Source organism: Rhinoraja longicauda, chromosome 21, assembly GCF_053455715.1.
Source record: "Rhinoraja longicauda isolate Sanriku21f chromosome 21, sRhiLon1.1, whole genome shotgun sequence".
Lineage (NCBI taxonomy): Eukaryota > Metazoa > Chordata > Chondrichthyes > Rajiformes > Arhynchobatidae > Rhinoraja > Rhinoraja longicauda.
In genome coordinates, this window is record NC_135973.1 from 30,731,167 (window position 1) to 30,744,235 (window position 13,069).

Here is a 13,069-nt window from a genome sequence, read left to right on the forward strand (position 1 = left end):
GCGAAAATCAGCAGGTCAGTTAGCTTCAGTGAAGGGAGCGAACAGATGATGTTTTCCCCCTGACCCCATTAGTCTGAAGAAGGGCCCCGATCCAAAACGCCATCTGATCATTCCCTCCACTGATGCTGCCTGGCCAGTTGAGTTCCTCCAGCACATTGTTTTTTTTGCCGAATTACATTGCAGTATGAAAATCCGTCCTGAACCACATCTGGGGAATGTGAGCAGAGATGGAGGAATATAGTCAAGTCAAGTCAAGTCAAGTCAATTTATTTGTATAGCACATTTAAAAACAACCCACGTTGACCAAAGTGCTGCACATCTGACCAGGAAAAAAAAAGAAACATACAGTGGCAGGCAGCCAAACACAACGGCGCGGCCATCTTGAACAAAATGTTAATTCAATCACCCACAGTCCAACAATAAAAGCACTAAACAGGCACCCAAAATTACCCAACCCCAAAAACCCCCCAAAACACAGTCCAACAATAGAAGCATTAAATAGGCATTCAAATCACACACCCCAAAACCCCCAAAAACACAGTCCAACAATAAAAGCATCAAACAGGCACTCAAACCACCCAACCCCAAAAACACACAAAAAAAGAAACATCCATCAAAGAAACATCCATCACAGTGAGTCTCCTCCAGTCCTCTCTCTCCTCACTGTGATGGAAGGCCACAATGTCTTTCCCTTCTCCCGCTGTGCCTCGCCCGCAGTCAGGTTGTTGTGGTTGCAGGCCGCACCGGACGGTCCACAGCGGGCCGAGCCCAAGGCGCGTCGCGTCGCAGCCGCTCCCGCAGCCGCTCCCGCAGCCGCTCCCGCAGCCGCTCCCGCAGCCGCTCCCGAAGACGGCCGGCTCCGCCGATGATAAGTCCGATCCGGGGCGGGCGAACACGCTGCTGCCGCTGTTGTTGCACGTTGGGGCGGTCGTGGCTCCCGACATTGAAGCCCCCGCCCAGCAGAGAAATATCCCGCGGCCATCCTAGGCCGCGCCGGACGGTGAAATGTCCGCGCCCCATGCCCCGCGATCCGGGGCGGGCGAACACGCTGCCGCTGCCGGAGCTCCCGATGTCGGCATCCACGCGGCCCGAGCCTAAGGCGAGTCGCAGCTGCTCCCGCAGCCTCCAAAGACGGCCGGCTCCGGTGGTGGTAAGTCCGATCCGCGGGCTCTGCGAACCAGAGCCCTGGAGGCCGACAGCTCCAGGAGTTGGGCCGATGGTAGGCCGCAGCAGGAACGGAGACACGGCCCAGAAAACAAAGGTCGGGTCTCCGTTCTGAAGGGACACATATTTACAGTGTTAGTTTCCCCCTCCCCCCCACATACACACATAGTACACAAACACAAAAACACCACATCACAACTACAATTAAGACAAAAAAAAACAACAAAAACACAAAGACAAATGGACCGCAGGTGAGCGGCAGCTGCTAGGGCAGTGCCGCCATTTTGTATGGTGATCTGTGAGGGTTGAAGGGCAGGAAGATGTTTCAGATACAAGGCGGGTCAAATCCTTGGAGGGACTTAAAAACAAGGATGACAGTTTTAAAACAAAGGTTTAAGTGTAATGGGAGTCAGGTGCAGATTGGGGGTGTTTATGTCTTGGTGCGGCATGGAATGCAGGCAGCAAGATTTCAGATGGAAAGTGAAGGATGTGTAGAATGTGTAGTTGTGTAAAATCGAATTCAAAGTGGTAACAGCAAGGATGAGGGTCTTAGCAGCAGATGGGCTGAGGCCAGGGAAGAGATGGCCAATTTTATTCAGAAGTGGTGGAGATGAGGTCAGAGAAAGATTGCATTAAGATGGGAAAATTGCAAACAATCTGTCTCAGCCAGAGGCATTGAACAGAAAAGTGCCAGTATTTTGGGATAGTGTTTTCAGTGGGGACTGTACATGATGGCTTTGGTCTACACAATGTTTCATTGGAGGTAATTCTAGTAGAGCCATTTTAATGCTTTCCTGTTTATATGAAGTTCATTTTGGGGAAGGTAGATCCTTAGTTATGTGATAGTAGCCATCTTATGTATACAAAGATTTCTGCCTCGAGTCATAAAATGTTTGACTTTGGGCAAATATGTTTGATGGATGAAAATGGAAGCCAATGGAAGATGGCTTCCTGCCATCTTTTCAGGGGTTACTGAAACTATGACAAGGGTATCCTGTTCACCTGCTTTACTGGTTGAAGAAGGGTTTGTGGTTGTGAATGATCCACCAAACAAGGAAGCTAAGTCTTAAAGGTAACAAATCAATTCACTCATCAGCATGATCTTTGCTGTGACAAAAGTTCAAGCCATAGTGTCTTGTATCTTTTCTCAGTTAATTCGATCATTGTAAAATTTGGGTAAGCAAAGTAGACCTTTTCCGCATATTGAAAAACATACAAAAGCAGTCATATCTAATGAAGTCTCTATTATCATTTATTTGAGGTATGAGGGATTAGTAATATTTCGGTGGTCATCACGTAATTAGGATAAATTGAAACTAAACCCAATTACTTGCTCTGAATGAAAAGACATTCCATAGTCACCAGGGATTCTCTTACTTATGATTTTATGAGGAGAGATAGGGAAGTAATTCTTTATTCGGCTCTCTGTACTGTTACCTCCTAGCCACAGAATTCTTTACGCACGAGATGTGTTGGCTGAACTCTGTTTATTTTAGCTTGCATAATCTTGTCATTTTTGCCTTTCACCCTGACCAAACATCCTGGCTCTGAACTCTTACTCTCTTTTAAAATTACACCCACTTGTCAGCTGTCTTTGTACCCATAAGCATCTGCTCCCAATCTACTTTTGCCAGGTCCTCTATTAAAATTAACCTTCCCCCAATTCAATACTTCAACTCGAGAACCAACCTTATCCCTTTCCATGACTACCTTGAAGATTGAAGAATTTTGGTCACTGTTCCTGTGGTATTCCCCTGTCGACACTTCCACCACTTGCCCATATTCCTTTCCTTAGATAAGGTCAAGTACTACCCTGTCTCTAGCAAGATTATATCTGTTGTAGGAGCCATTTACTTTAATACAGTCCAATTAATCAAGAAATAGCGTTTGGAAGATTCGTTTTTGTTATCTCAGAGTGCGGTGTGTGCGTAAGCTATATCCTCACCCCATCCCCGAGCAGTAATGGCTATCGAAGTTGGACTTTGAGAAGGTATAGAAACTGCCATTACATCTGTATATTGTTTCAATAAATTTTCTTGGACATACTTAATAAATTTCATCCCATCTAATCCGCTAGCACTCAGGAAATGCCATTACTAAAAACCTATTTCTCCTTTATCTGTAATAACTGGACTGGCATCAACACAGTCTGGGACTGATAAAGGGTGTTTTTGTTCTATAAGGTTTGAAGTGGGTTACAATGTATTCAAGAACTGGGAAGAGCCATGGTGCTCTTTGTAAGTTCCACATTATAACTTCATTTCATTCTCTGTGGTTAGACAACCAGGACCAACAGTGCTTGAAGTTACTCTCCGACTTGGATAAAATACAGAGCGATACCACCAAACAGGAGAAAGCAATCCAATCCTGCATGCGGCCACCTCTGGAACAGCCAAAGCCTATCCAGGATGTCAAAGATCGAATTCAGGATCTTAAGGTATACTCAGCTGCTACTGATATAGAGCTAAAAGCTACCGTAAGCTCTCTCAAAAATACTTCTCACGTTTGAAGTATGGTGTTACAGGAAACACAGTAACCATTTTATACAAAGCTTAACACCGAGGATGGACACAAAAAGCTGGAGTAACTCAGCACATCAGGCAGCATCTCTAGAGAAAAGGGTGACTTTTCAGGTCAGGACCCTTCTCTAGTCTGAAGAAGGGTCTCGACCCAAAATGTCACCTATTCCTTTTCTCCAGTGATGCTGACTGACCTGCTGTGTTACTCCAACTTTTTATGTCTATATTCCTACCTATACATCATAAAAGGTTAATTACCATCCAACACATTAGGAGCACAACATGATTATATGTAGGCACCTGAAAGGGCAGACATGACTCTTGTTTACCATCTTGGGCAGTGTACATCATCTCCAACAACGTAGCACTGAAAAATGTACCCAGGCACTACACTTGGCGTAAGATTTGCACTCATCATCTCCTGGCAAGTGAGCTGACTCTTGATTTGGGAATCTGCACGTTCTGAGGAGTTATTTGAATCGAGTTCTAAATTTTGCACTTCATGAACTGCCTGAGAATTCCCTTGTAATAACATTTGTAGCACTTGATATTTATATCCAAATATAATAATGCTTTTTTTAAATGATGGAGAGGGGTGGGGTGGGGAGGTTGGTGATCTGGAGCCTGAGGTGAAGAAGCAAATAAGAGCAGGAGTAAGCCACAAGGGCCTCCATGCCTGCCCCTCCATTTAATATAACAGTGGCTGCTCTATGCTCAACTCCTGAGTACGTCCTCCTTAAGCACCATTTCAACTCAACCTATGACGACAGTTTGCAAATATGAAATCCTGCTTCATTCCTTGCATGCCCTGCTCTCCCTGTATCTCCATATTTAAAGGCAGTTTTACATTATAGAGATCTCAGCGTCAAATAAAGTTGGCACAGTGGGGCAGCTGACAGAGCTGCTGACAGAGCTGCTGCCTCCCTGCGCCACAGAACCAGACCTCGAGTTCTGACCTTGTGGAGTTTGCACGTTCTCTCTCTGACTGTGGGTTTCTTCCGGGTGCACCGATTTCCTCCCACATCCCAAAGACTTGCAGGGTTGTAAATTAATTGGCCTCTGTAAATTGCCCCTAGTCTGTAGGGAGTTGATTTAAAAGTGGGATGATTACTGTGGACTTAGTAGGCTAAAGGACCTGTTTTCATGTTATATCTTTCAATCAATCAATTAATCAATCAAAATACTCCTTAACATCTCAACAGTACACATTTGTAACAGTTTCTTCTTGCTTTCTTGTTTAGATTATCTTGCTGTGGTCTTAAATCTGACTAGACCATGTAGACCCGTTGGGCCCAAACCTCTCCTGCATTGGTGCAGCACCATCTCCTCCCCCACCCCCTCCCTCCAACCCCCCTTCCCCTTCCCCCACTCCATCCTCCTTATCCCCCCCTCTTCCCCCCTTAGGAGATAGATTTAAACTTTAAAAATATAACACCAATTTCAATGAAACTTCTGCCATTAGCACCAAAGGGACGACGGTGAGTAAGGTGGGCCTAAAATTGTCGCGCTATTGTGTACGGTTTTGGCTGTAGTTCAGGAACAAACAAACAAGAGTTTTAGTATATAGATAGATGTGTAATGGGCTATTTCCAGATTAAACGTCAGCCCGAGTCGTGTTTGAAATAACTTGCACATTCCTTTTTGATGACCACCGTTGACTGGACAGAAAACTCATTGCATTTTCCTTGCATGCCACTGATGGTCTAAAGTGGAATATCTTTGAAATATATTTGACCCACTTGCTTTGGCATGGCATGAAGTAGATCAAATGGGTGTTGAATATGTTGAGGTTTAATTTTCTTTTGTTGCTTTAAGTGAATGGTCACTTTGGAAATGTGAGTAATGTTACATCTGCTCTTTTAAAATTAATTTCCCTGCAGAACATCAATGGTTCTCTAAGCCAAATTGAAATAGCAAAGATGGCAAAAGAGAGAGATTGCCAAAGTTTCCTTGCGCAGAACCCACAAGTAGTTGGGGCACCTCAGCTTCGCACCAAACTGGACGAGACAAACAACAAGTTTGACCAAGTCAGCCTCCTGCTCAACAGCTCTGAAGAGAAGTGAGTGATGTCAGCTCTTTGTTGTGGCACCAAAGCTTTCACCGTGTATTATGGGGAAGGTGAAGGGGGAAAGATTTTATAGGAATCAGAGGGGTAACTTTTTCACATAAAAGGTGGTGGGTGTATGGAACGAGCTGCCAGAGGAGGTAGTGGAAATAGGTGCTATCACAACTTTTAAGAAACATTGCAACTTCTAAGAAGCATTTAAACAGATACATGGATAGAACAGGTTTAGAGGGATATGGACCAAAAACAGGCAAGTGGGACTAGTGTAGATGGAACATGTTGGTCGGTGTGGGAAAGTTGGGCTGAAGGGCCTGTTTCCATGCTGCAAGTCTCTATGCCAAACACAGATTATAGCACAGTTCCACCACCGTTAGTGCTGTTGCTGCAAAGCTCCAGAGTCGCAGGATCCCAGGTTCCATCCTGATTTCCAGCGCTGCCTCTGTGGGGTGGGTTAGCGATTTACCGTGTGACCAGAAGGATTTTCTCAGGTGCCCCAGTTGCCTGATTGGTTAATTGGCCACTGTAAATTGAACCTAGTTACATGAGGAGGGCCTGAGAACTGGGAGGGTCGATGGACATGTGAGAGGGCATAATTGGGGGCCTGCCGCGTGTGCTCGGAAAGCTGATGTGCACCTGATGGGCCAAATTGCTCCTAATGTGTCATAAGGTAACACAAATATTAGGGATGAAAGGGTGGTACAGTAAGGTCTTGTGTTCAACTCTGTGTGCAGTTTGTAATTTTATCCACAACCACATGGGCTTCCTCTGGGTGCACTGGTGTGCTCCCACACCTCAATAGTATGCTGGTAGCTTAGTGGGCTGCAATAAATTATTCCTCCAGGATGTGAGTGGCAAAAGGATCACAGGCTAGTTTACCAGGAATGTAGGGGTGCAGGTGAATAAAGAGAGGCTGAATGTGAGCAATGAGATTGCTCTCCTGGGAGCCAGCATGGAATTGAAGGAATGATTGGCCTCTTTCTTTGTCTTTATAAGTGTAAGGTGACAAATATTGTTGAAAGTTCTCTGAACATTAGAACCCACAGATTATTCCAATACACATAACATATAAAGGATGTTCAGACAGAGATCCACATTGAGCAGGATAAATCTTCTAGCTAAGGTTAAGAAACATTTAGACAGATACATGGATAGGACAGGTTTAGAGGGATATGGGCCAAATGCAGGCACATGGGACTAGTGTAGATAGGACATGTTGGTTGGTGTGGGCAAGTTAGGGTGAAGGGCCTGTTTCCGGGCTGTATGATTGATTTTATTTTTTTTAGATTTAGAGATACAGCGTGGAAACAGGCCCTTCGGCTCACTGAGTCTGCGCCGCCCAGCGATCCCCACACATTAACACTATCCTACACACACTAGGGACAATTTTTACATTTACCCAGTCAATTAACCTACAAACCTGTACGTCTTTGGAGACTATGCGTAGAATTGACTATGACTATGACTCTAAGTCTTGGGTAGTTTCACTGAATCATTTTTTTTGTTATGAACCTATTTATTTGGTAACAGACAGCCATGGTGAATTGCAAGCCCTATTGCATTCTGCCAAATGTTCTTTTTCAATAAAGTTATGACAGAAATTACCCAAGGCCTCTTTGCCCCGTTTCATTTCCCGCAAAATACTTTCTTTCTTCTGGGCTGAGGGTCAGTAAGCTTCTATGCTTCTGATACCATCAGATATTGAGGAATAGATCAGGTAGATGCACAGAGTCTTTTGCCCAGAGTAGGGGAAATCGAGAACCAGGTTCAAGGTGAGGGAATAATTTAAGGGGAGGGGGGAAATTTCATAGGAATCTGAGGGGTAACTTTTTCACACAAAGGGTGTTGGGTGTATGGAACGAGCTGCCAAATGAGGTGGTTGAGGCAGGTGCTATTGCAATGTTTAAAAAACATCTAGACAGGTACATGGAAAGGACAGGTTTAGAGGGATATTGGCCAAACGCAGGTAGGTGGGACTAGTATAGATGGACATGTTGGCCGATGTGTGGTCGGGCAGAAGGGCCTGTTTCCACGCTATATGACTATATGCCCATTTATTACGTATGTCCTGGTATGGGTAAACAAACAGTGTGCTTCACATTACAAAATGCCTTGAACTTGGCAGGGAAAGATCGCTGGTTGCAGACTCAAGGATGTGGTTCTGTTATCTTGTCACCTCTATCTCTATCATCCAATACTGGGAGTATGAGCGGCACGGTAGCGCAGCGGTAGAGTTGCTGCTTTACAGCGAATGCAGCGCCGGAGACTCAGGTTCGATCCTGACTACGGGTGCTGCACTGTAAGGAGTTTGTACGTTCTCCCCGTGACCTGCGTGGGTTTTCTCCGAGATCTTCGGTTTCCTCCCACACTCCAAAGACGTACAGGTATGTAGGTTAATTGGCTGGGTAAATGTAAAAATTGTCCCTAGTGGGTGTAGGATAGTGTTAGTGTACGGGGATCGCTGGGCGGCACGGACTTGGTGGGCCAAAAAGGCCTGTTTCCGGCTGTATATATATGATGATATGATGATATGATATGAGAGGCGCATTAATTTGCATGTATTCTGCACTCTTTATGTTTATTGACAAATGTATTAATGCTGTTTTATATTTTACTCAGTAATGTTCAGCCCTGCAAACACACTAACATGTGTTTCTTCATAGGGGCCAAGCGGTATATAAGCTGGAAAACAGCTTACAGAAGAGCAGAAACACACTGTTAGAATTTGAAAATAAGCTGATAAAGGATCAAATGATTGCAGATAGCAACTGGGGACTGGATTCCAAGAAGCAGGAACTTGAAGTGAGTGCTGTATTCTAAGATGAACGTGTCCATAAAAGAGCTGAAAAGCAAGGAGACATGAAAAACTGCAGTGCTGGGGTCTGGAGTAAAGAAATGCTGGAGTAACTCTGTGGGTCAGGCAGAATCTGTGGATGGAATGGACGGATGATATATTTATATATTTTTGTTAACTGAAATTTATGGAATAACTCTTCCGGTCTATACCTCTAAACTTACCAGTTGCTTGCTATTCCTCTTTATAATCTAAAAATGTTCTCCTTAGACGAAATCGCTATTTAAATCCATACATTTCGGTGCCCCAACTTTATGGCATTGCCTAACCATTCTTCCCCCTTCATTCCTATAACCCAGTATAATTATTAATTATCACCTTCTGGACATTTTAGTACATTGCCAGTCTTTTATTCAATGTTCCAAACTCCCCAATCCAACCAACATTTATTGTCTGGTTTAGATTCCCTTAATTTACACATGTATCTTCTAATTGTCTCCTACCTCCTGACTTGAATTAATGTCCACCTCTTTGTCCTGTATAATCTCTTTTAACTATTCCATCTGCTTGTGGTCTGTGTGATTAAGCTCCCTTCCTTTATGCTAAACTTGGCTGCTTTCTGCTACCCAGGTTTTGTCATTCTATGGCACTTTTAGATTAGCTTTGGGTGAAAAAAATGTGGGCAATGAAGCCACTTCCTGATCTTTCCCTGTTCTTTGGTTGTTTTTTAATCATCCTTTGTTACTGCTGTAAAAGGCCATGCGCATCGAGCTCAAATCCAAGAAGCCCATCCTGCAGGAGGCGGAGCAGAATCTGAATTCGGTGAAGAGAGCTAGCAACGTGCTGGCAGACAACTTTCAGGAGCACTGCCTAGATGTCGAGCGGCAGGACACTGAAATGAAAAAACTCAACCAACGCCATGACAACCTCAACAAGCAACTGGACAGGCGGTTGGTTTCTGCTTTCTACTCAGAACCATTCTGTGTGTTAATATTCAGGCCAGCACAGCGGCTGCTTTACAGTGCCAGAGACCCAGGTTCGATCCTGATCTCGGGTGCTGCCTGTATGGAGTTTGCACGTTCTCCCTGTGACTGTTGGTTTCCTCCCACATCCCAAAGACATGCAGGTTTATAGGTTAATTGGCTTCTGTAAATTGGCCCCAGTGTGTAGGATGGAACTAGTGTACAGGTGATCGCTGGTCGGCGTGGACTCGGTGGGCCGAAGGGCCTGTTTTCATGCTGTAAGTCTAAACTAAATGTTGATTTACTATTGAAAGGTGGAACTTGCATTAATATAGCATCCTCGTTAGGTTTAGGTTTATTATTGCCACATGCACTGAGGAACAGTGAAAAGCTTTGTTTTGCATGCTATCCAATCAGATCAGATAATACCATTACTTAAATACAATCAAGTCAAACTCAAGTACAATAGGGAGAGCAAGGCGAAAGATACAGAGTGCAGCATATAGTTATCAGCATTGTAGCACATCAGCTCCTCTGCTCAGAATAGCCTTTTGCAGCCAAAGTACTTTTCAAGTGAAGTTTCAGGAGCCAAGTCCTGCACAAACAGATTGATATGACAATGAAATAATTGCCGCTCACTCTGCAAAGTCCTCAACCAGTTGGGCATTACGGGCTGGCAAAGAAGAGGGCCATTCAATCGAAGCCGCAGAGAAAGCCACTAGATGGCTTTGGATTAAGAGGGCTGATCCGTGGGCGGTTGCTGCAAGTCGGGGCCTGATCAACCCCGGCTAGGCCGCCTGGGCGAGGGTGTCTGATGTTGTGAGCCCCGAAACACCCCATGACCCCAGATCACACTACTGAGGATGCGTCCCAGTGCATCCAGAAGATGTATCTTGCACATTTCTTCCCAAGGCAGCATCTTTGAACGGGGTACATCACAGCATAAGTGTCTATAGCTAGAGGACAAAGATAAGATGAAGATGTTTCGAGGAGATGAGTGGAGATTTTTTTTCACCCAGAGCATTGCACTGCCGAGGAGGGTAATAATGGTGGCAGGTACTCTCACAACATTTCAGAAGTATCTAAGTGAGCATTTCCTCATGCATGGAAGGTTACAGTCCAAGTGTTGATAAATGACAAAACCGGCACATACAGGGACTGAGCATCATGCAGCACAAAAATAGACCCTTCAGCCACCATGCCTTTGCTGACCACTGACTATCATCTGAACCGTAAACCTCAAATGAATTAGTAGATGCACAGTTGACATTCATAGTCTTGATTGGTTTGTCCATAACAGGGAATAAACACCTTGGTAAAGACGATGTATTTAAACATTGTTAACTCGCCTGGATATTTTAAGAGTGCAGGGTCGGGAACCTTTAGATTCTATCTTACTCATTGGCTGCAATAAAGCTAAGTGAAAGAAGAGAACCATTCTTTTTTGGTGTTCTGCCCATTTTTAATCATTAAACCATGGGCAAGTTGCAAACATGTCCCAATTAGGAATCTGATATTTGAGAGCCAGCATGTGCAGGCTTGTAGTTACCAGTCTTCAAATAACATTTGAGTTGATTAATGTACTTTTGAAAAAATAGTGGAATCATTGAGAGAAGTTTTGGGTTAAATCTTTAAAGTGCCTTGTTCTCTTTACATGTCTAATGAGTTGCATGAGAGGAAATGCAAAATCCAAGCACTGGGGTGAAATACTTTAAATGTTCCTGTCTCCTATTTAACAGGATTGAAAACCTGCAAAAGGCCAAGTCTTCATATTCCAGTTTCCGGAATAGTAACGATCCTTTGGATAGCTGGCTCACCAATATACCAAACTATGAGCCACAGGAAAATGACAGCCGCAGATCTATTGATATTAAGCGGAAGAATCAAATGGTACCGAGTTCAATTAAAGTATAACAGTACATGCACTTGATTAGCTAATCCTAAGCTGGGGTTTTTTAAATATTTCAAGATATTATCAAGCATTTCAGCCTCTCAACGAAAGCAGTATCTGCGCATTCATATAGACCGTTTTGTTGATAGACCAGTGGGGGGAGGGGATGTGGAATCTGTCAAGAAAATGGGACTGAAGAAATTTCAGACTTAAATGTATTGAGGATATGACTAAATTGCTCCAAATTTTCTTTATAAATGGGGCCAATTGATCCACGTAATTGACTCTGCTGGTCCGACTATTGAAGACTTCAAATTGTTGCAAAACTATACAGAATGTCAAAGCTACCTGTCCAAGACGTTCATCTTGAGCTACCTATGTTTGTGAAATGCCTCAAACTCAGGGTGTGCGGAAAGCTGCTTTTACATTGGTATGTCCAATAGTTGGAATCCGATAGATCAAAAGCTCGATCACACTGGCCCAATTATTTCCATGGTTCTGCAATTCAGTTTGCCAGCTGAAAATGGAGCTGATTTTAATCAGAAGTTGGCTCAAGAATACTGATGGCCCAGATCCCAAATTTCATGGCACTTTGGAGCAGTTTTGAGCCTCGTCTCAGGTTGACTGAAGGAGAAAATCCAAGTTACATAAGGCACATATTTTGTAGCAGTTGTCTGACACAACACCTTCCAGTAAACATAGAAACATAGGAAGTAGGTGCAGGAGGAGGCCATTTTGCCCTTCGAGCCAGCACCGCCAATCATTGTGATAATCCACAATCAGTAACCTGTGCCTGCCTTCTCCCCATATCCCTTGATTCCACCAGCCCCTAGAGCTCTCTCTAACTCTCTCTTAAATCGTCTGCATCAGACTGCATGGGGAAGGGGGAAGTAGGATATCAGACATCCAGCTTTAGCACAGTGGAACAACTTGCAACAAACAGTTTGCAAATAATTACTCGACTTGAAGTTCTAGATGTGCACATCTGATGATCTATCAAATCATTAACTTTTTGATTCAGTCGTTCATGTAAGGGATTTTTACAAAACACCATTAAGTCCTGGATGGAGTGGATGTGGAGAGGTTGTTTCTACTAGCGGGAGAATCTAGGACCAGAGGTCATTGCCTCAGGACATTCCATTAGGAATAGGAATACTTTATTGTCACATGTGACTAGGCATAGTGAGATTCTTTACTTGCATACCCAATGTAAACAAATACTGACCATCTACAGCGCTGACAAAGTTACAAAGCACGCCGGCTCCCCCATCAGTTCCCCAGCCCCTGCGGTTCCCCCAGGCCCAGTCCCCAATGTCCTTTGTTCTCCCCCCCCCATTGTCCATTGTTCTCCCCCCGCCTCCCTCACGGTGGGTCCTCCATTGTTCTCCCCCCCTCCCCTCATGGCTCCTCCACGCTCTCATCGACCGCGGGTCGACCCGTGAGGCATCACCGCGGCGGCGAGGCTTCACTGCCGGGGCCCCATCGTCGCGAGGCTTCGCCACTGCCGCTGCTTCGCCACCAAGGCATCAGATTCTTGAATAGTACGGGTGTCAGAGGCTTTGGGGAAAAGGCAGGAGAATGGGTTTTAGAGGGGAAGATAGATCAGCCTTGATTGAATGGTGGAGTAGACTTGATGGGCAGAATGGCCTAATTCTGCTACTGTCATTCATGAACTTA

General features: G+C 44.5%; 1 protein-coding gene across 1 annotated transcript in view; it reads left to right on the forward strand.

Moving 5' to 3' along the window:
* ppl (periplakin) overlaps positions 1-13,069 on the forward strand; it is a 58,136-nt gene that overhangs the window by 37,081 nt on the left and 7,986 nt on the right. The window contains exons 15-19 of the mRNA XM_078418221.1: positions 3,444-3,601; positions 5,564-5,742; positions 8,409-8,547; positions 9,296-9,489; positions 11,241-11,391. Coding sequence (XP_078274347.1) covers positions 3,444-3,601; positions 5,564-5,742; positions 8,409-8,547; positions 9,296-9,489; positions 11,241-11,391 — 821 coding nt within the window. The remainder of the gene's footprint in view (positions 1-3,443; positions 3,602-5,563; positions 5,743-8,408; positions 8,548-9,295; positions 9,490-11,240; positions 11,392-13,069) is intronic.